The sequence below is a fragment of the Pristiophorus japonicus genome, chromosome 8 (assembly GCF_044704955.1).
Source record: "Pristiophorus japonicus isolate sPriJap1 chromosome 8, sPriJap1.hap1, whole genome shotgun sequence".
NCBI classification, from domain to species: Eukaryota; Metazoa; Chordata; class Chondrichthyes; family Pristiophoridae; genus Pristiophorus; species Pristiophorus japonicus.
In genome coordinates this window covers 45,694,134-45,717,273 of record NC_091984.1, presented here as the reverse complement: position 1 = coordinate 45,717,273, position 23,140 = coordinate 45,694,134, and the positions used below count along the sequence as shown (strand labels likewise).

The 23,140-nt window shown below is 44.6% G+C and overlaps 1 protein-coding gene across 1 annotated transcript in view; it reads right to left on the bottom strand.

Annotated features, from left to right (window-relative positions):
* dph2 (diphthamide biosynthesis 2) overlaps positions 1 to 23,140 on the bottom strand; it is a 33,058-nt gene that overhangs the window by 4,199 nt on the left and 5,719 nt on the right. The window contains exons 2-6 of the mRNA XM_070886060.1: positions 10,976 to 11,138; positions 10,565 to 10,677; positions 9,107 to 9,327; positions 7,585 to 8,307; positions 4,057 to 4,239 (exon numbers count right to left, since the gene is read on the bottom strand). Coding sequence (XP_070742161.1) covers positions 4,057 to 4,239; positions 7,585 to 8,307; positions 9,107 to 9,327; positions 10,565 to 10,677; positions 10,976 to 11,128 — 1,393 coding nt within the window. The 5' untranslated portion in view covers positions 11,129 to 11,138. The remainder of the gene's footprint in view (positions 1 to 4,056; positions 4,240 to 7,584; positions 8,308 to 9,106; positions 9,328 to 10,564; positions 10,678 to 10,975; positions 11,139 to 23,140) is intronic.

The following is a 23,140-nucleotide window of genomic DNA, read 5'->3' as shown; positions in this document are numbered from 1 at the left end:
AGGACATAATTGCCAGACTGGGCCTACGTCAGGAAATGAGAGAACCAACATGAGGGAAAAACCTACTTGATCTCGTTCTCACCAATCCATCTGTCGCAGATGCATCTGTCTATGATAGTATTGGAAGGAGTGACCACTGCACAGTCCTTGTGGAGACGAAGTTCCATCTTCACACTGAGGACACCCCCCACTGTGTTGTGTGGCAGTATCATTGTGCTAAATGGGATAGATTCAGAACAAATCTAGCACCACAATCTGTAACCTCATGGCCCAGCATATCCCTCACTCTACCAGTACCAGCAAGCCAGAGGACCAACCCTTCCTCAATGAAGAGTGTAGAAGAGCACGCCAGAAGCAGCACCAGGCGAATCTAAAAATGAGATACCAACCTAGGGCAGCTGCAACACAGGACTAGATGCATGCTAAACAGCAGAAGTTCTGATAAAAGGTAATCGACCTGAAACGTTAATTCTGTTGCTCGCTCCACGGATGCTGCCTGATCTGCTGAGTATTTCTAGTATTTTCTGTTTTTATTTCAGATTTCCAGCATCCGCAGTGTTGTGCTTGTGTAAAACATAGTTAATGTCTGCCTACGTTATCCAAGTTGTCCTTTTCCCATAATACCACCCTACAGTGGTTTCACAACTGCTTAGTGCTACCATAGTTCCCTCTCAATTCACCCAAGTGGCCATTCTTTGTAAGCGAATCCTGCACAAATGATAGTGGGCTGTTCAACGATGCAGCCATCAATCTGAACATAATCCAGCCCTCATACAATAGCCACTTCCAGCAGGTGTCATGGGGCAGAAATCAAGAGTGACAGCAATAGTGATATTTCCTTTCCTCGGGCCAGGGTCACTTCGGCTGTCTCCACTGTTGAATGGTCTGCTGTGTGTGGTGGTGGTGGTGGGGGGGGGGCTGTAGATTTGTCCATGTGGTTCATAAATGTCAGATACTTCACTCAAAAATAAGGACACGATGACTTGGTCCTCTCCTGCCCACCCTCTTACAGCATTGGCAGGCATCGGAACAAATGCGAGGAGTATTCGGAATAAGGTATACGAATTAACTGTGCAGATAGCAGTTAACGGATACGATGTGGTTGGCATCACGGAGACATGGCTCCAGGGTGACCAAGACTGGGAACTCAACATCCAAGGGTATTCAACATTTAAGAAGGATAGACAGAAAGGAAAAGGAGACGGGGTGGCGCTGGTGGTTAAAGAGGAAATTAATGCAATAGTTAGGAAGGACATTAGCCTGGATGGTGTGGAGTCGGTATGGGTGGAGCTACGGAATACCAAGGGGCAGAAAACGCTAGTGGAGTTGTGTACAGACCTCCAAACAGTAGTAGTGATGTTGGGGAGGGCATCAAACAGGAAATTAGGGGTGCATGCAATAAAGGTGCAGCAGTTATCATGGCTTTAATATGCATATAGATTGGGCTAACCTAACTGGAAACAATACGGTGGAGGAGGATTTCCTGGAGTGCATAAGGGATGGTTTTCTAGACCAATATGTCAAGGAACCAAATAGGGGGGAGGCCATCTTAGACTGGGTGTTGTGTAATGAGAGAGGATTAATTAGCAATCTCGTTGTGAGAGGCCCCTTGGGAAGAGTGACCATAATATGGTGGAATTCTACATTAGGATGGAGAATGAAACAGTTAATTCAGAGACCATGGTCCAGAACTTAAAGAAGGTTAACTTTGAAGGTATGAGGCATGAATTGGCTAGGATTGATTGGCGAATAATGCTTAAGGAGTTGACAGTGGATGGGCAATGGCAGACAGTTAGAGACCGCATGGATGAACTACAACAATTGTACATCCCTGTCAGGCGTAAAAATAAAAAAGGGAAGGTGGCTCAACCGGTGCTATCAAGGGAAATCAGGGATAGTATTAAAGCCAGGGAAGTGGCATACAAATTGGCCAGAAATAGCAGCGAACCCAGGGACTGGGAGAAATTTAGAATCCAGCAGAGGAGGACGAAGGGTTTGATTAGGGCAGGGAAAATAGAGTACGAGAAGAAGCTTGCAGGGAACATTAAAATGGACTGCAAAAGCTTCTAGATATGTAAAGAGAAAAAGGTTAGTAAAGACAAACGTAGGTCCCCTGCAGTCAGAATCAGGGGAAGTCATAACTGGGAACAAAGAAAAGGCAGACCAATTGAACAAGTACTTTGGTTCGAGGACACAAACAACCTTCCAGATATAAAAGGGGTCAGAGAGTCTAATAAGAAGGAGGAACTGAGGGAAATCCTTATTAGTCGGGAAATTGTGTTGGGGAAATTGATGGGATTGAAGGCCGACAAATCCCCAGGGCCTGATGGTCTGCATCCCAGAGTACTTAATGAGGTGGCCTTGGAAATAGCGGGTGCATTGACAGTTATTTTCCAACATTCCATAGACTCTGGATCAGTTCCTATGGAGTGGAGGAAAGCTAATATAACTCCACTTTTAAAAAAGGAGAGAGAAAACGAGGAATTATAGACCGGTCAGCCTGACATCGGTAGTGGGTAAAATGATGGCATCAATTATTAAGGATGTCATAGCAGCGCATTTGAAAAGAGGTGACATGATAGGTCCAAGTCAGCATGGAGTTGTGAAAGGGAAATCATGCTTGACAAATCTTCTGGAATTTTTTGAGGATGTTTCCAGTAGAGTGGACAAGGGAGAACCAGTTGATGTGGTGTATTTGGACTTTCAGAAGGCTTTCGACAAGGTCCCACACAAGAGATGAATGTGCAAAGTTAAAGCACATGGGATTGGGGGGGTAGTGTGCTGACGTGGATTGAGAACTGTTTGGCAGACAGGAAGTAAAGAGTAGGAGTAAGTGGATAGTTTTCAGAATGGCAGGCAGTGACTAGTGGGGTACCGCAAGGTTCTGTGCTGGGGCCCCAGCTGTTTACCTTGTACATTAATGATTTAGACGAGGAGATTAAATGTAGTATCTCCAAATTTGCAGATGACACTAAGTTGGGTGGCAGTGTGAGCTACGAGGAGGATGCTATGAGGCTGCAGAGTGACTTGGATAGGTTAGGTGAGTGGGCAAATGCATGGCAGATCAAGTATAATGTGGATAAATGTGAGGTTATCCAATTTGGTGGTAAAAACAGAGAGACAGACTATTATCTGAATGGTGACAGACTAGGAAAAGGGGAGGTGCAACGAGACCTGGGTGTCATGGTACATCAGTCATTGAAGGTTGGCATGCAGGTATAGCAGGCGGTTAAGAAGGCAAATGGCATGTTGGCCTTCATAGCGAGGGGATTTGAGTACAGCGGCAGGGAGGTGTTACTACAGTTTTACAGGGCCTTGGTGAGGCCACACCTGGAGTATTGTATACAGTTTTGGTCTCCTAACTTGAGGAAGGACATTCTTGCTATTGAGGGAGTGCAGCGAAGGTTCACCAGACTGATTCCCGGAATGGCGGGACTGACATATCAAGAAAGACTGGATCAACTGGGCTTGTATTCACTGGAGTTCAGAAGAATGAGAGGGGATCTCATAGAAACGTTTAAAATTCTGACGGGTTTAGACAGGTTAGATGCAGGAAGAATGTTGCCAATGTTGGAGAAGTCCAGAACCAGGGGTCACAGCCTAAGGATAAGGGGTAAGCCATTTAGGACCAAGATGAGGAGAAACTTCTTCACCCAGAGAGTGGTGAGCCTGTGGAATTCTCTACCACAGAAAGTTGTTGAAGCCAATTCACTAAATATATTCAAAAAGGTGTTAGATATAGTCCTTACTACTAGGGGAATCAAGGGGTATGGCGAGAAAGCAGGAATGGGGTACTGAAGTTGCATGTTCAGCCATGAACTCATTGAATGGCGGTGCAGGCTCGAAGGGCCGAATGCCCTACTCCTGCACCTATTTTCTATGTTTCTATGTTTCTAAATCACCTGCCTGCCTCTTGGGCAGATTACAATGTGAAGTGTGGATAGACCATTGAGAGCAGAAAAGGGAGAAAACAGAAAAAAGAACACCTTCTCCCTCCCCAAGTACTGATGCTGATATTCAATCTTTCAAATATAACTTAAATATTAGGATTTATACCTGCTGAGTGTGACTGTGTTACTGCTAAAGCATCATTCCTGTGGATCAGAGATGTGCTCGATGCTTTGTTCTGCCACTCTGACTTTGGCAGGTGGGTTGCTCGTAGGCCTCCAGTTATTAGGGAGACATCAGTCTCCTCACCATTGAAGGTCTCATCTGGAAATTCAACATGGCAGCAGGAACCTGTGAAGCAGAACAGGAAAATCATTGTGACATATAATGAGGATTGTTGCTGGTCAATTTTAACCTAGCTTTTCCACAAGGACACAATGTGGTTAAGATCACCAGTCTGGATTATTGAAGGAAAAAACACAGCGAGGAGGGGAAGATTAGTAACATAGAACATATCCATTTTGAGGAGCTGGATGGTCAACAAACTGTCCTCACAGCTCCATTGTCTTAGATTGAAGCTAGCCAACATAGCTGTTCAGGAGTAGGTCATACGGCCCCTCGAGCCTGCTCTGCCATTTAATAAGATTATGACTGATCTGATCATGGACTGAGCTCCACTTCCCTGCCCGCTCCCCATAACCCCTTATCCCCTTCTCGTTTAAGAAACTGTCTATTTCTGCCTTAAATTTATTCAATGTCCCAGCTTCCACAACTCTCTGAGGCAGCGAATTCCACAGATTTACAACCCTCAGAGAAGAAATTTCTCCCCATCTCGGTTTTAAATGGGCTGCCCCTTATTCCAAGATCATGCCCCCTAGTTCTAGTCTCCCCCATCTGTGGAAACATCCTCTCTGCATCCACCTTGTCAAGCCCCTTCATAATCTTATATGTTTAGATAAGATCACCTCTCATTCTTCTGAATTCTAATGAGTACAGGCCCAACCTACTCAACCTTTCCTCATAAATCAATACCCTCATCTCCAGAATCAACCTAGTGAACCTTCACTGAACTGCCTTCAAAGCAAGTATATGCTTTCGTAAATATGGAAACCAAAGCTGCATGCAGTATTCCTCACCAGGTGTGGCCTCACCAATACCCTGTATAGCTGTAGCAAGACTGCCCTGCTTTTATACTCCATCTCCTTTGCACTAAAGGCCGAGATTCCATTGGCCTTCCTGATCACTTGCTGTACCTGCATACTATCCTTTTGTGTTTCATGCACAAGTACCCCCAGGTCCCGCTGTACTGCAGCACTTTGCAATCTTTCTCCATTTAAATAATAAATTGCTCTTTGATTTTTTTCTGCCAAAGTGCATGACCTCACACTTTACATTATACTCCATCTGCCAAATTTTTGCCCACTCACTTAGCCTGTCTATGTCCTTTTGCAGATTTTTTGTGTCCTCCTCACACATTGCTTTTCCTCCCATCTTTGTATCGTCAGAAAACTTGGCTACGTTACACTCAGTCCCTTCTTCCAAGTCGTTAATATAGATTGTAAATAGTTGGGGTCCCAGCACTGATCCCTGCGGCACCCCACTAGTTGCTGGTTGCCAACCAGAGAATGAACTAATTATCCCAACTCTGTTTTCTGTTAGTTAGCCAATCCTCTATCTATGCTAATATATTACCCCCAACCCCGTGAACTTTTATCTTGTGCAGTAACCTTTTATGTGGCGCCTTGTCAAATGCCTTCTGGAAGTCCAAATATACCACATCCACTGGTTCCCCTGTATTCACCCTGTTCATTACATCCTCAAAGAATTCCAGCAAACTTGTCAAACATGACTTTCCCTTCATAAATCCATGCTGACGCTGCCTGACCGAATTTTGCTTTTCCAAATGTCCTGCTACTGCTTCTTTAATAATGGTCTCCAACATTTTCCCCAGCCACAGATGTTAGGCTAACTGGTCTATAGTTTCCTGCTTTTTGTCTGCCTCCTTTTTTAAACAGGGGCATTACATTTGCAGTTTTCCAATCAGCTGGGACTTCCCCAGAAGCCAGGGAATTTTGGTAAATTACAACCAATGCATCCACTATCCCTGCCACTATTTCTCTTAAGACCCTAGGATACAAGCCATCAGGTCCAGGGGATTTATCTGCCTTTAGTCCCATTATCTTACTGAGTACCACCTCCTTAGTGATTATGATTGTATTAAGTTCCTCCCGCCCTATAACCCCTTGACTATCCACTGTTGGAATATTGTTAGTGTCCTCTACCGTAAAGACTGATACAAAATATTTGTTCAGAGTTTCTGCCATCTCCATGTTCCCCATTACTAGTTCTCCAGTCTTGTCCTCGAAGGGACCAACATTTACTTTAGCCACTCTTTTCATTTTTACATACCTATAGAAACTCTTGCTATCTGTTTTTATATTTTGTGCTAGTTTACTTTCATAGTCTATCTTTCCTTTCCCAATCATTTTTTTTAGTCATTCTTTGCTGGCTTTTAAAAACATCCCAATCTTCTGTCCTCCCCCTAGTTTTGACCACTTTGTATGCCCTTGTTTTTAAATTGGATACCGTCCTTTATTTCTTTAGGCACGGATGGCTATCTTTTCCCTTACACCCTTTCTTCCTCACTGGAATATATTTTTCTTGACAGTTGTGAAATATCTCCTTAAATGTACACCACTGTTCATCAATCTTCCTACACTTTAATCTATTTTCCCAGTCCACTTTAGCCAACTCTGCCCTCATACCTTCATAGTCTCCTTTATTTAAGCTTAGTACGCTGGTTAGAGATCCAACTTTCTCACCCTCCATCTGAATCTGAAATTCAATCATGCTATGATCACTCATTCCAAGGGGATCCTTTACTCGGAGATTGTTTATTAATCATGTCTCATTACACAGGACCAGATCTAAGATAGCCTGCCCCCTGGTTGGTTCCGTTACATACTGCTCAAGTAATGAGCTTGGGCAGTCTCAAACCACTGGCTGTGGGTATGCAGAAGATTAATTTATCATAGTCCAAGTCTAATTTGCCACATCACAAGGGATAGCCAACAGGGCAATATTCATACTGGTAAAATCAAGGGTGTGGGTTTAAAGTATCTTGCTGGGTAGACTACAGGGAGCTTTACTCTTCATCTGGCCTGCATTATACCAGATCAACATGTAGTTCATGCATGAATTGGTTGTGAAAAGTGTTCTATTCCCAAACACTACTGACCTCCTGCAAGCATAAAAGATTAACTAAAATGCAATAGCAAATTTCTTGAGTCTGTTCTGATGAAAGAAAGGTCATCAACCTGAAACAGCAACTCTGTTTCTTTCGCCACAGAAGCTGTCTGACCTGCTGATTATTCCCAGCATTCTCTGTTTTTATTTTCTAGTCTGTTGCTGTACCAAAAAAATTAGATTAGGCTGCAGGTAAGCAGAAATGCAGTGGCTGCAAACCTCTTAGCCCTGCCAAAGTGAAAAGTGATTGCCCGCAACATGACAAAGGTTGCAAAACTCACTGTGGAGCTAGTCAAAGGGGAGGGGTGTGGAAAGAGAGGAAATGAGGGGATAAAATCATGGCTATGTCTATTTTTGTAATATAAAAAGTGACCTTAAGGCTAAATCGCTCTCACACACATTTCCCCGATGTCCACACGTGCACCTATGAGGATGTGCAGATATACGCACCTGGAAGCAGGTCCCTGAAGTCAGTAATGTACTCTCCAGTCCATTCTCTTGCTCGATTGCAAGCAACCTCCATCTCGTATGGCGTTATAACTGGCCTATAAAACTCACTGGAATCCAGCAGAGAGTTTTCGGGACAGGCTACAAGCACATATATATCCACCTCCAAGAAATTAGCCAGTTTGGCAGCATTCAGTTTACCCATTACAAAGGTGTAGCTTTTTTTGCCAGCCTGCTTGACGATCCATTTAAGATGGTCAATTGTAGAAAGATAGTCGGCAACGCCAAGAGTCCCCACTAAAATCCCCACAACTTGAGCATCCTTGGCTCTTTCGATCATGTAGTATCGTTTCATCAAAGCCCTGTTAACATTCAGGGTTTCCTGTCTCCCAACCCCTTTCACTGGATCAAACGAGCAAAAGGAACATTGATTCCATGTCATCATAAAGTTAGTCAGTGTCAGGCTCTCCTGTCCAATGTAGAACATACTGTAGTCTTTCACATCACTGTTGGCACAGATGGTGAAGCGCCGGCCAAACTTAGAAATAACTTGATGGCTTGGCTGGTTGCATGCATGGCTGCAAGATCCGAGGGTAGAACCAGGATCAACACTTTCACTGTGAAAGCCATCAGTCCTGCATGGATCCGTTGTTCCATTTCTGTCACTACAAATCACTGAATCAACAAGGTGCTCATACTCTGGATGAAGAAGCTGACGTAGTTCTTCTAATAAAAGATCAAACAAGTGCCTTAGAGAGGGCTGCATAATGGATAGTTAGACAAAGCAAGAGGTAGAAATTATGTTATGCACTTGTATGCATCCAATATATATATTTTTTAAACAGATACAGTTTTGGATTCAGGTTCTTGAAGGCAGTGGTCCCACCCAGCTACATCCAACCGAGCTTTTTAGATTCTCCATCTCGGTCACTGCTGCTGATTTGTATGTAAGTAGGACCAACTGGGTTGTTTAAAGCATCCTTGCCATCATCAGCAAGGCCATTAACTTATGGCATAAGTATATTGGGACCCCTGTGCGCTCTGTGTAACTGGAAATTGAATGAAATTGATGTGATAACTGTCTTCTATTAAATAATTTATTAAAATACTTTGAAGCAATCAGGTGCATATTACAGCACAGAAGGGTTGGGAACTAAGGGCCAATTAGTCCTCGTATCTGACAATGTGTGTAAAAGTGCAACAAGAGGAAGGTGGGAAAAGTAAAAGTACATTCTATTTTTTTTAAAGCAATCACTGGGAAAGCAATTTCTGTTCGTACAGCATTCATTTTTTTTAAACTCTCAGGTGGGTTCTCATTTATAAATTTCTTCCCCAACAGCTCACAACTTGCAGTTCAGGATAGGGGATACAATACACTGACATTATCAACAAAGACTGCGAGATGCAATCAAGTCCAGAAGTATGGTCCTCACTGTAAGCAGATCTCTGTTTCTAAGTATATACTGCAGGAGAAAGAGAGCGCAAGATAAAAGAGGGAAGAGAGTAAAGAGGAAGAAACTCTTACCAAGTACATACGAGTAGATGACATCACACAGGATTATAACATGGGTATACTTGTCTGGATACAGGGCTCGGAAGGAGGCAGCACACTGATACACATCCACTGGCTTTTGTCCAAACACATACATCACTGGGAGCCTTATGGAAGGACTGAGGCATGCTCTTCCATAATGTATGATACTGTCAGCCTCAAGATGCTCAGCAGCAACTTCATCTACACAGCAGCTACACAATAGACAAGAGATTTTCAAAAATATTTTGGAATATGTCTGTGAATATGAACAACTACACATCATGAAGAAAAGTTATTTTTAGGCACAGTAGCCGAGTGGTTATGGTATTGGACTAGTAACTGAAATGTTACTAGTTCAAATCCCACCATGGAAAATTGTGTAACTGATTCATTAAGTGTGGTAATTTCTTAGCTGTAATAGTCATGAATGCTGCTGGAGCACTGTCAAACATAACTGGTGTCCTTCAGGTAAAAGAACCTGCCACCTATGCCCGGTTTAGCCAGTGTATGAATCCAGTTCCACACTCAGTGAATGCCCTTCGAATAACTAGAGATGGACAATAAATACTGCCTTGCCAGCATTTCCCACATTCCAAGAGATAAAAATATTGTATTTTGGCACTAAGATAAAAACGTGAACGTACAATGCAAATTTGTGACCCATCAATACTCAAGTCTTAACATCTGTCCATTCCTGTGTTGAACCCTGGCCATGGAAAGATTTGTCTTTGGAAAAAAAAAACAAGATGTGAGGTATTGTCTATTTTTTCAGACCTTCTCAAGGCATACACTACTCTTTGACTGCTGGAAGCCTCAGCTAACTCGCCTTTTGATTCTTCTTCACTCATTTTGGGATGTCCCTAGCCTCTATTCTCTACTTCTCCCAAACAACATAGCTGATATTGCATATTCAGTACGTGGAGATTATGGGCAAGAACCCCTGCCACTTTGCACCGTGGGACATCATGTTGGACGATACTGCAACACTCTGCCACCATTTACTGCTCTGTTCAATATTTGGCTGCTGGCAATAGCTCAACTGGAAACCACATAAACAATATCCAATCTCTCTTCATTATGACTCACACCATTAAGTAAGAGAAGGTATCCCTTATCACTTTCTATCTTACTCAGTCCTGGCAGGATTCAAACCAACTTTCTAAAAAGGTGACAGATCAGGATATCCAACTGTTCATACTATCTTATTTCTAGAGTAGCCACTAGCAGAATATATTTAGACTATCTGGTCTAATATCTCAAGTAAACGTTTTACTGTTGAGACATTTGCATTTATCCAAGTCACAATGAAGGTTTCAATAGACAATTTACGACTTCATCCTGACAGATGCACGATTTACCCCTCAAAGCCCAGTTAAAATACCAACTCCGCTGAAGCGTACTGTTCATTGTTCAGAAACAAGATGCAGCGAATATCAAATTCATTCATACCTGCCATATGATGTGTCACCCAATATGAAAAGCTTGGCATTGGTGTTTTTCTCCAGTTTTGATATAATGGCAGAAGCATCGATGAGAAGTTCATCAGGAAATTGAAGAGCCACCTGTGGGGATTGAGAAATATGTTCAGTATCTACTCCCAAATATCAGCTAATGTAACAGCCATTTGGAAGTGCGCAGCAGTAGCCCTCTGAAGGACAGGTTGACTGCTTTCTGAATCTTCCTCCTTCCTTTGCACTGGACCATAGGAGGATACATATCTGTGGCTACAATTAAGCTCCTACTCTTAGTCCCTGCTTCCATGGATGTCACGGAGTTAAAGCCTCCCTCACAAAGAGGGAGCGAAATTAGATACAGTGCTTGACAGGAAGCATCTAATAAAATTATCCAAGAGATACAAACCTTTTTAAAACCATGATCGGAGATAAAGCTGCAGGTTCTCTCAGTCTCATATACTACATCGATCTCCCTGGAGCTAGTTCTGTTTTCTGTTTCAAGAACATCTGTGGACCGTTGAATTACCTTAGAACCATCATCACTGAATGTTGTCGTCATGACGATCCAACTACGAAGGCAAAAAGACAACAGCATTTAGCAAATTTTCCATTGCTAACTAATTTGCCTAACACGTAATAGAAAACATTGCATCAGACTGACAGTAGCTGATAGCAGTTATATATGTACTCAGATTTTCTTTCAGTATCATACATGTTTTCTCCCCTATTAACAAACTGGTCTTTGAACATCATTTAGACTAAATCAGACAGTTGGCAAGTTAATTAAAATGTAAATTTATTAAATTACCACCTAATGCAGTGTTATAAAGGGGGATATTGGCATTGGCTCCAATGTCTCAGTTGTCTCCCATTTTATTTCTGATACTTTAAAACTGTTGTTAGAACCAGAATGGTAGAAGACTGGCTCGGAATTAGCTAATAAGTGATATTGGCAATGAATGGCATTTTTTTGCTCCGATCATCAAGTGGAAAATTTATGCCAAAATTTGTTGAAGAACTAAAACGACACAGCAAAAAATAGCAGCAAATCTGAAGCTGCTAATGGAGTGTCAGGGCAGTCCCAATATCCATCCCATATTCAAGTCCGGCAGCATCTTTTTTTTTAAATAGTTCACAGGATGTGGGCATCGCTGGCCAGCATTTATTGCCCATCCCTGATTGTCCTTGAGTGGCTTGCTAGGCCATTTCAGAGGGCAGTTAAGAGTCAGCTACATTGCTGTGGGTCTGGAGTCACATAAAGGCCAGACCGGGTGATTCCTGAACCAGATGGGTTTTTACAACAATCCAATAGTTTCATGGTAACCATTACTGATACTAGTCTTTTATTCCAGATTTATTGAATTAACTGAATTTAAATTCCCCGTGGTGGGATTTGAACTCTTGGATTATTAGTCCAGGCCTCTGGATTACTCCAGTAACATTACCACTATGCTACTGTTCCCATACCCTTCTGTGGAGAGAGAAACAACATTTCAGGTCGAAGCCCCTACGTCAGAACTGGAACAAGTTAGAGATGTATGCTTTTAAGCGGGTATCATAGCCAATGGTAGAGGTAGCAGACCAGCAACCTTAAAGTCATGAACTAAAAAAGAAACAGCCAACAAAATTCATTAAGAACCACAAGTAAAAGGAAGGATTAAAATAGACCTTTGAGAAGGAGATAGGTTTCTGAAGTAGAGTTGTCCTGGGATCTCCTGGACACTCCTGTGAGCAACCCAGGGGAATAATCACAGGGACATTTTCTTCTCCGGTTTCGTTCTGGCCAGTCTCACAACAAACAGTAAGGCTGCAATGCACCCAGGATGCAATGCGACCTTGATGCTCCACTGAAACTATGCAATATATATTGGAGATCCTGGAGTGCAGAGGATTGTGAGTATTGTCGCTGCAATTATTGACCGATTGATACATTGCACGACCAAAGGCAGGAGCATGGTGGTTGCAGGCAGGCAGTTAGTTACATGATGAAACCTCCTAAAATATGGTTCAACCAGAGTTGGCAACCCTATTCTGGAGAAGTACTGTTACAGAAATTGTAACACTATAGAGGCAACTATATGGTTAAGTTTAATGATCTTTATATGAATTACTTAATTTGTGTATGTTACGTTATACTAGTACCCTGTATATACTTCGCTGTGTTGGGAAGCATGCTCCATTTAAGACTGAGATGAGGAGGAATCTCTTCACTTGCCAATCTATCCAAGCCAATTCACGCCTCAAAACTTCAAAGTTACCCTTAAGTTCTGGACCATGGTCTCTGAATTAACTGTTTCCTTCTCCATCCTAATGTAGAATTCCACCATATTATGGTCACACTTGCCCAAGGGGCCTCGCACAACAAGATTGCTAATTAATCCTCTCTCATTGCACAATACCCAGTCTAAGATGGCCTCTCCGCTAGTTGGTTCCTCGACATATTGGTCTAGAAAACCATCCCTTATGCACTCCAGGAAATCCTCCTCCACCGTATTGTTTCCAGTTTGGTTAGCCCAATCTATATGCATATTAAAGTCACCCATGATAACTGCTGTACCTTTATTGCATGCACCCCTAATTTCCTGTTTGATGCCCTCCCCAACATCACTACTACTGTTTGGAGGTCTGTACACAACTCCCACTAGCGTTTTCTGCCCCTTGGTATTCCGTAGCTCCACCCATACCGATTCCACATCATCCAAGCTAATGTCCTTTCTTACAATTGCATTAATTTTCTCTTTAACCAGCAACACCACCCCGCCTCCTTTTATTTTCTGCCTATCTTTCCTAAATGTTGAATACTCTTGGATGTTAAGTTCCCAGCCTTGGTCACCCTGGAGCCATGTCTCCGTGATACCAACCACATCGTATCCGTTAAATGCTATCTGCACAGTTAATTTGTCCACCTTATTCCGAATACTCCTCGCATTGAGGCACACAGCCTTCAGGCTTGCCTTTTTAATACACTATGACCCTTTAGAATTTTGCTCTAAAGTGGCCCTTTTTGTTTTTTGCCTTGGGTTTCTCTGCCCTCCACTTTTACCCTTATCCTTTCTGTCTTTTGCTTTTGTATCCTTTTTGTTTCCCTCTGTCTCCTTGCATTGGTTCCCATCCCCCTGCCATATTAGTTTAACTCCTCCCCAAAAGCACTAGCAAACACTCCCCCTAGGACATTGGTTCCGGTCCTGCCTAGGTGCAGACCGTCCGGTTTGTACTGGTCCCACCTCCTCCAGAACCGGTTCCAATGCCCCAAGAATTTGAATCCCTCCCTGCTGCACCACTGCTCAAGCCACATATTCATCTGAGCTATCCTGCGATTCCTACTCTGACTAGCACGTGTATTGTTCTGCATATTCAAGGCTGAGATAGATAGATTTTTGGAGTCTAGGAGAATCAAGGGATATGGAGATCTGACGGGAAAGTGGAGTTGAGGTCGAAGATCAGTCATGATATTACTGAATGACGGAGCAGGCTCAAGAGGTCGTATGGCCTACTCCTGCTCCTAATTCTTACGTTGCTATGACCACTGAAACCAGTTTGTGAAAGTTGTTTGGAGGTGTGCGGTGGAGGTGGGTTGAACAAGCTGTTTAATTGGTTGGTGTAGTGGAATATTAAAAATATAAAACTCTACACAAAGGTCCGTATACAGAGAAAAGAATTGTTTACTAAAATCTCATTAATCAAGGGAGAACCGGTTGCATCAGTACCCATACTAAGTGCTCCAATTGCCGGTCTCGTGGGACAGACTGCGCAATTACATTTTATATAGTCGAAATACAGTCAAAATGGTGAAACTACGAGGGGAAGTGTTCCATTGGTTATTTGCCACCAGTCCCTGCCCACCTGCTACTAATACATTGGTTAATACAGTTACAGCAATATCATTGGTTACTACAGTTACATTAATTTCATTAGTTATAGTAATTCCTAATGATTTCATTGCTACATTCAGTTATGGCCACTGTTGCTAGGGAAAAGCCCCCCTATAGGTTATGTGTTACATTTCTGTGAACGTGTTCCCAGGCTAGTGCTCAGACTGTGTCCTTGACAGATCCATCTGGCTATTTCATTTCAAAGGGGCCTTGTTTCTGTTATCTCATGAAACTGGAACATGGCGGCCTCAAGCTCATTATTTATGTGAGCTGTCTATATAAATCTTGTGGGTGCTCAAAGAAGTGTTGTCTCCTCAGAGAATTTCTCTGACCTTAGTCCTAGCCCTTGTGAGACCCGTTGTTCTGTGTATCAGCCTAATTGCTGGAATGTGGGATTCAGCTATTCTACCATGAACGCCTTAAAACATTTCTCTTAGCCTTTCTTGCTTTATGTTTTAATTTTACCAAATTACTTTTCCCCCGATTAAGGTTTTCACTCCTACACTTGGGTTTACTAACATTTCCCAATTATTCCCAATCTTCTGTCCTCCCAACTAGTGGGAAGACAGAAGATTGGGAAGCGTTTAAAAGCCAACAAAGAATGACTAAAAAAATGATTAAGAAAGGGAAGATAGACTATGAAAGTAAACTAGCATGAAATATAAAAACAAATAGCAAGTGTTTCTATAGGTATATAAAAAGGAAAAGAGTGGCTAGAATAAATGTTTGCCCGGTAGAGGACGAGACCAGGGAATTCGTAATGGGAAACATGGAGATGGCAGAAACTCTGAACAAATATTTTGTATCAGTCTTTACGGTAGAGGACACGAACAATATTCCAACAGTGGACGGTCAAGGGGCTATGGGGGTGGGGGGGAGGAACTTAACACAATCACAATCACTAAGGAGTTGGTACTCAGTAAGATAATGGGAATAAAGGCGGATAAATCCCCTGGACCTGATGGCTTGCATCCTAGGATCTTAAGAGAAGTAGCGGCAGGGATAGTGAATGCATTGGTTGTAATTTACCAAAATTCCCTGGATTCTGGGGAGGTCCCAGCAGATTGGAAAACTGAAAATGTAACGCCCCTATTTAAATAAGGAGGTGAACAAAAAGCAGGAAACTATAGACCAGTTAGCCTAACATCTGTGGTTGGGAAGATGTTGGGAGTCGATTATTAAAGAAGCACTAGCAGGACATTTGGAGAAGCAAAATTCGGTCAGGCAGAGTCAGCATTCATTCATAAAGGGGAAGTCATATTTGAAAAATTTGCTAGAATTACATAGAAACATAGAAAATAGATGCAGTAGCAGGCCATTCGGCCCCTCGAGCCTGCACCACCATTCAATAAGATCATGGCTGATCATTCCCTCAGTATCCCTTTCCTGCTTTCTCTCCATACCCCTTGATCCCTTTAGCCGTAAGGGCCATATCTAACCCCATCTTGGATATATCCAATGAACTGGCATCAACAACTCTCTGCGGCAGGGAATTCCACAGGTTAACAACTCTCTGAGTGAAGAAGTTTCTCCTCATCTCAGTCCTAAATGGCCTACCCCTTATCCTAAGGCTGCGTCCCCTGGTTCTGGACTTCCCCAACATCGGGAACATTCTACCTGCATCTAACCTGTCCCGTCCCGTCAGAATCTTATATGTTTCTATGAGATCCCCTCTCATCCTTCTAAACTCCAATGTATAAAGGCCCAATTGATCCAGTCTCTCCTCATCTGTCAGTCCTGCAATCCCAGGAATCAGTCTGGTTTAACTCCTCCCAACAGCACTAGCAAACACTCCCCCTAGGACATTGGTTCCGATCCTGCCCAGGTGCAGACCGTCCGGTTTGTACTGGTCCCACCTCCCCCAGAACCGGTTCCAATGTCCCAGGAATTTGAATCCCTCCTTTCTGCACCACTCCTCAAGCCACGTATTCATCTGAGCTATCCTGCGATTCCTACTTTGACTAGCACGTGGCACTGGTAGCAATCCTGAGATTACTACTTTTGAGGTCCTACTTTTTAATTTAGCTCCTAGCTCCTTAAATTCGTCTCGTAGGACCTCATCCCGTTTTTTACCTATATCGTTGGTACCTATATGCACCATGACAACTGGCTGTTCACCCTCCTTTTTCAGAATGCCCTGCACCCGCTCCGGGACATCCTTGACCCTTGCACCAGGCAGGCAACATACCATCCTGGAGTCTCGGTTGCGGCCGCAGAAACATCTATCTATTCCCCTTACAACTGAATCCCTATCACTATAGCTCTCCCACTCTTTTTCCTGCCCTCCTGTGCAGCAGAGCCACCCACGGTGCCATGAACCTCGCTGCTGCTGCCCTCCCCTGATGAGTCATCCCCCTCAACAGTACCCAAAGCGGTGTATCTGTTTTGCAGGGAGATGACCACAGGGGACCCCTGCACTACTTTCCTTGCACTGCTCTTCCTGTTGCTCATCCATTCCCTATCTGGCTGTATACCTTTTACCTGCGGTAAGACCAACTCACTAAACGTGCTATTCACATCATTCTCAGCATCGTGGATGCTCCAGAGTTCATCCACCCGCAGCTCCAGTGCCGCAATGCAGTCCGTCAGGAGCTGCAGGTGGATGCACTTTCTGCACACGTAGTTGTCAGGGACACCGGAAGCGTCAGTGACTTCCCACATAGTATGGGAGGAGCATAACACGTGTCCGAGCTGTCCTGCCATCACTTAACCCTTAGATAAACTTAAATTGGCAACAACAATGCTAAAGGTTAATTACGGATAAAGAAAAGAAAATGAACAACTACTTACCAATCACCAGCCAATCACTTACCCCTTGGCTGTGACGTCACCTTTCGATTTCTTTCCACTTCTTTTTTGTCTTCTCACCCTGCTGCAGCTGCACCGGCTGGCTTTTATAGGCCGCTGGCTGCTCGAACTCCCACCTCCTCGACGCACCTCGAACTCCCCGACTCCTGGCCTTTATTTGCCTCTGGCTGCTCGAACTCCCACCTCCTCGATGCACCTCGAACTCCCCGACTCCCGACCTTTATAGGCCTCTGGCTGCTCAAACTCCCGCCTCCTCGATGCACCTCGAACTCCCCGACTCCCGACCTTTATAGGCCTCTGGCTGCTCGAACTCCCGCCTCCTCGACGCACCTCATTCTCGGGTTGGCAATCAGTAACCAGCAGGGTGCTGCAGGGATCAGTGCTGGGACCCCAACTATTTACAATCTATATTAACGACTTGGAGGAAGGGACCGTGTGTAATGTAGCCAAGTTTGCTGACGATACAAAGATGGGAGGAAAAGCAATGTGAGGAGGACACAAAAAATCTGCAGAAGGACATAGACAGGCTAAGTGAGTGGGTGAAAATTTGTCAGATGGAGTGTAACGTTGGAAAGTGTGAGGTCATGCACTTTGGCAGATAAAAAAAGAAAGAGCAGGTTATTATTTAAATTTAGAAAAATTGCAAAGTGCTGCAGTATAGCGGGACCTGGGTACATGTGCATGAAACACAAAAGGTTAGTATGCAGGTACAGCAAGTGATCGGGAAGGCCAATGGAATCTTGGCCTTTATTGCAAAGGGGATGGAGTATAAAAGCAGGAAATTCTTGCTACAGTTGTACAGGGTATTGGTAAGGCCACACCTGGAATACTAGAATGGAGACTAGAACTAGAGGGCATGATCTTAGAATAAGGGGCCACCCAATTAAAACGGAGATGAGGAGAAATTTCTTCTCTCGGAGGGCTGTAAATCTGTGGAATTCGCTGCCTCAGAGCTGTGGAAGCTGGGACGTTGAATAAATTTAAGACAGAAATGGACATAGAAACATAGAAAATAGGTGCAGGAGTAGGCCATTTGGCCCTTCGAGCCTGCGCCACCATTCAATAAGATCATGGCTGATCAAGCGGAGTGGAGACTGCGGGGAATTAAACCCCCTCCCCCAACCCGGGGAAATAAACACCCTCCCTCACTCCCCCCCCCCCCACCTGGGGAAATAAACCTCCTCCCCCACCCGGGGAAATAAACCCCCTCCCACCAACCCGGGGAAATAAACCCCCACCCCCAACCCGGGAAAATAAACCCCCTCCCCCAACCCGGGAAAATAGACACCCTCCCCACCCCCACCCGGGGAAATAAACCCCCTCCCCCCAACCCGGGGAAATAAACCCCCTCCTCCACCCGGGGAAATAAACCCCCAACCCTGGGAAATAAACCCCCACCCCCAACCTGGGGAAATAAATCCCCAACCCGGGGAAATAAACCCCCACCCCCAACCTGGAGAAATAAATCCCCAACCACCATCCCGGGGAAATAAACCCCCTACCCACAACCTGGGGAAATAAACCCCCCTCCCCCACCCGGGGAAATAAACCCCCAACCCAGGGAAATAAACCCCCTCCCCCACCCGGGGAAATAAACCCCCACCCCCAACTCCCGGGCCAAAAAAATTCCCCCTCCCCCAAACCATGAACAAAAACATTCCCTCGCCCAGGAACAAAAAAACCTCCCCCCCCCCCCCCACTCCGGGAAATAAACCCCCAACCCAGAGTTTAACAAACCGCGCCCCCGCACACACCCCCCCCACCCCCACCCAAATCCGGAGAAATCCATCCGCGTCGAAAGAAGCCCGGCCGGCTGCCCAGCGCCGACACGATGGGCCTCCGTGTGTGGAGATGTTTCTTAAAAAATAAGAGAATAAGGGGTTATGGAGAGCGGGCAGGGAAGTGGACCCGAGTCCATGATCGGATCAGCCATGATTGTCTTAAATGGCGGAGCCGGCTCGAGGAGCCTTATGGCCTACTCCTGCTCCTATTTCTTATGTTCTTATCTACTAAGTGCAAAGGAATGAAAAATGACTTCCATTTAGTCAGTAGGATATTTGAGCCAATTAGCATGGGTAACTTAACAGACTGGCTTCAAAAATATCACAAATGTTTGCCCCCTGAACACTCCTGAAGTGTGAAACTTTTTGAACATGAACTAGAGAAAACCTAAGACTGGAGGAGGTGGACCTGAGCGGGAGCAGCAGCGACTCAACAGGCACATGGGAACATAAGAACAAAGGAAATAGGAGCAGGAGTAGGCCATTTGGCCCCTCGAGCCTGTGCCACCATTTAATAAGATCATGGCTGATCTGATCATGGACTCAGCTCCACTTCTCCGCCCGCTCCCCATAACCCTTTATAAGAGGAGCTGATTGGGAAGTAGCTGTGAGTGTTTTTTTTTAAGTTTTAATTTTATTTCTGTTAAGTTAGTTTTTAGTCTATTAAATAGAGATATGGCAGGGCAGCTCAGTCCCATGGAATGCACATCCTGTGCCATGTGGGAAGTCCTGGATGCTTTGCCTGGCTTGGACGATGTGTGCAGGAAGTGTCGCCAGCTACGACAACTCGAGATCCGTGTTTCAGAGCTTGAGCGACGGCTGGAGTCACTGTGGTGCATCCGCGAGGCTGAGAACTTCGTGGATAGCACGTTTCTAGAGGTGGTCACCCTGTGTGCAGGCTGAAAAGGTATGGGTGACCACCAGACAGAAGAGGAGGACCAGGCAGGTAGTGCAGGAGTCCCCTGAGTGCATCTCGCTCTCCAACCAGTAGTCTGTTCTGAGTACTGGTGGGGGCGATGGTTCCTCTGGGGGGTGCATCCAGAGCCATTTCCATAGCACCTTGGCACCACAGGTGGCTCAGCTACACTGGGGGAGGGGGGGCGTGAGGAAGAAGAGTGAAGAGCAATAGTAGTAGGGAATTCGATAGTTAGGGGAGCAGACAGGCATTACTACGACCGCAGACGTGACTCCAGGATGGTATGTTGCCTCCCCGGTGCCAGGGTCAAGGATGTCACTGAGTGACTGCAGGACACTCTGAGAGGGGAGGGTGAACAGGCAGAAGTTATGGTGTATATCGGTACCAATGACATAAGTAGAAAGAGAGATGAGGACTTGCAGGGAGCTAGGAGAGAGTTTAAAAAGTAGGACCTCAAAGGTAGTAATCTCCAGATTACTCCCGGTTCCATGTGCTAGTAAGTACAGAAATAGGAGGATAGAGAAGATGAATACGTGGCTGGAAAGATGGTGCAGAAGGAAAGGCTTTAGATTCCTGAGGCATTGGGACCGTTTCTGGGGGAGGTGGGACCTGTACAAGGCAGACGGGTTACACCTCAACAGAGCTGGGACCAATATCCACGCCGGGGGGAGGGGGAGAGGGGTTGAAGGTTGCTAGTGCTGTTGGGGAGGGTGTAAACTCACTTGACCGGGGGATGGGAACCCGAGAGTAGATTCATAAAGGAGAGAAGCTAAGTTGGAATTGGAAAGCAGAAAATTAGAATGTTAATTTGGAAGGCAGTGGAAACAAAGGCTAAAAAATAGATAACTAGCGAGTTTGGCAGTGCTAAATGGTATATACTTCAATGCAAGGAATCTAGGGAATAAGGCAGATGAGCTCAGAACACAGATACACACTTGGGAGTACGATATTATAGCGATAACTGAGACATGGCTAAAAGAAGGGCATGTATGGCAGCTCAACATTCCTGGTTACAGGGTTTTCGGATGATATAGAGAGGGAGTAAAAAAGGGGATTGCAGTATTGATTAAAGAAACAATTACAGCTGTGAGAAGGCATATGTTAGCAGGATCATCAAATGAGGCCATATGGGTTGAATTGAAGAACAAAAAAGGGTGATTACACTGCTGGGAATGGACTATAGACTCCCAAACAGTCAGAGGGAGATAGAAGAGCAAATATGTAGGCAAATTTCTGAGAAGTGCAAAAACTATAGAGCAGTAATAGTAAGGGATTTCAACTACCCTAATATTAACTGGGATAGAATTAGTGTGAAAGGAATAGAGGGTGCAGAATTCCTAAAATGCATTCAGAGCTTTTTTAGCCAGTATGTAACAAGCCCAACAAGGGAGAGGGCAATTCTGGACTTAGTTTTAGGGAATGAAGTTGGGCAGGTGGAAGAGGTATCAGTGGGAGAGCATTTTGGTGCTAGTGATCCTGATTCAGTTAGATTTAGGGTAGTTTTGGAAAAGGACAAAGATAGACCAGGAATAAAAGTTCTCAATTGGGAGAAAGCCAATTTTACTAAGCTGAGATGTGATTTAGCTACTTGAGGGTAAATCAATGTCAGAGCAGTGGGAGGCATTCAAAGAGGAGATCCTGAGGGTCCACAGCAAGTACATTCCCTTAAAGAAAACGGGTGGGACTAACAAATCTAGAGCTCCCTGGATGTCATGGGGTATAAAGGGTAGGATTAAGGGGAAAAAAAGAGGCTTATGACACCAAGGGCTCAATGCTGCAGAAACCCCAGAGGACTACAGAAAGTGCAGGGGTGAAATTAAAAAGGAAATTAGGAAAGCAAAGAGAGAGCATGAAAAAAGTTTGGCAAGTAAAATCAAGAAAAGCCTAAAGATGTTTTATTAAGAGCAAGGGGATAACTGAAGAAAGAGTAGGACCTATTAGAAACCATAAAGGTAATCTGTATATGGAGGCAGAAGACATGGGTCTGGTTCTTAATGAATACTTTGCATCTATTTTCACAAGAGGGGCAATGCAGACACTGCAATCAGGAAGGAGGAGTGTGAAATATTAGATTAAATAAACATAGCGAGAGAGGAAGTATTAAGGGTCTTAGCAGCTTTCAAAGTGGATAAATCCCCAGGCCCAGATAAAATATATCACAGGCTGTTAACAGAAACAAAGAGGAAATAGCAGAGGCTCTGACCATCAGTTTCCAATCCTCCCTGGCAACAACTATTTTGAGTTGTACCTGTAAAAACATAAATCAAGTGCCCCCAAGCCAAAAGGGGGGGGAACTAAAACCGACAAACTTAAAACAAATGAAACTTTATAGACATGTGGTTCAAATTAAAATTTGGTTGCCGGGGGTGATGATGCACTCTAGTCCCTCCGGCGCCCACCTCTCGCGGAAGGCCGTGAATGTACCGCTGGACACCGCGTGCTCCATCTCCAGGGACACCCTGGCTCGGATGTAACTGCGAAAGAGAGGCAGACAGTTGGCTGAACGACCCTCTCGGACGCCCGCTGCCTGGACCAGTTGATGGTCCCCTTGGCCATGCCCAGGAGCAGTCCTACGAGGAGGCCTTCCGACCTGCTCACTCCCTTCCGCACAGGGTGCCCAAAGATCAGGAGTGCAACCAGAATTTGAGGAGCAGCCCTTTCAAATATTGGAAGAGGGGCTGCAACTTCGCACATTCCACACATACATGGAACACGAACTCTTCTAGGCCGCAGAAATTACAGGCGGCCTGGGAGCCCGTCAACCGACTTAAAACAAAAACTTATTGCACAGGACTACTCCGTGCAACACCCTCCAGGCCAAGTCCCCAATAAATAGAGGGAGGACTCCCGCATAGAGAGTACTCCTCCGGACAGCAAGATCGTCTCTGGCTACAGGTGTGGTGCCGGAGGACTGGAGGACTGTGAACGATGTACCGATGTTTAAAAAGGGAGAAAGGGATAGACCGAGTAATTACAGGCAGCCTAAACTCGATGGTGGGAAAAAATTCTGAAGAACAGGATAAATCTTAATTTAGAAAGACACGGCTTAATCAAGGGCAATCAGCATGGATTTGTTAAGGGAAGGTCATGTCTGACTAACTTGATTGAATATTTTGAGAAGGTAACAAGGAGGGCCAATAAGGATAGTGTGTTTGGTGTAATGTATCTGGATTTTAGCAAGGCTTTTGATAAGG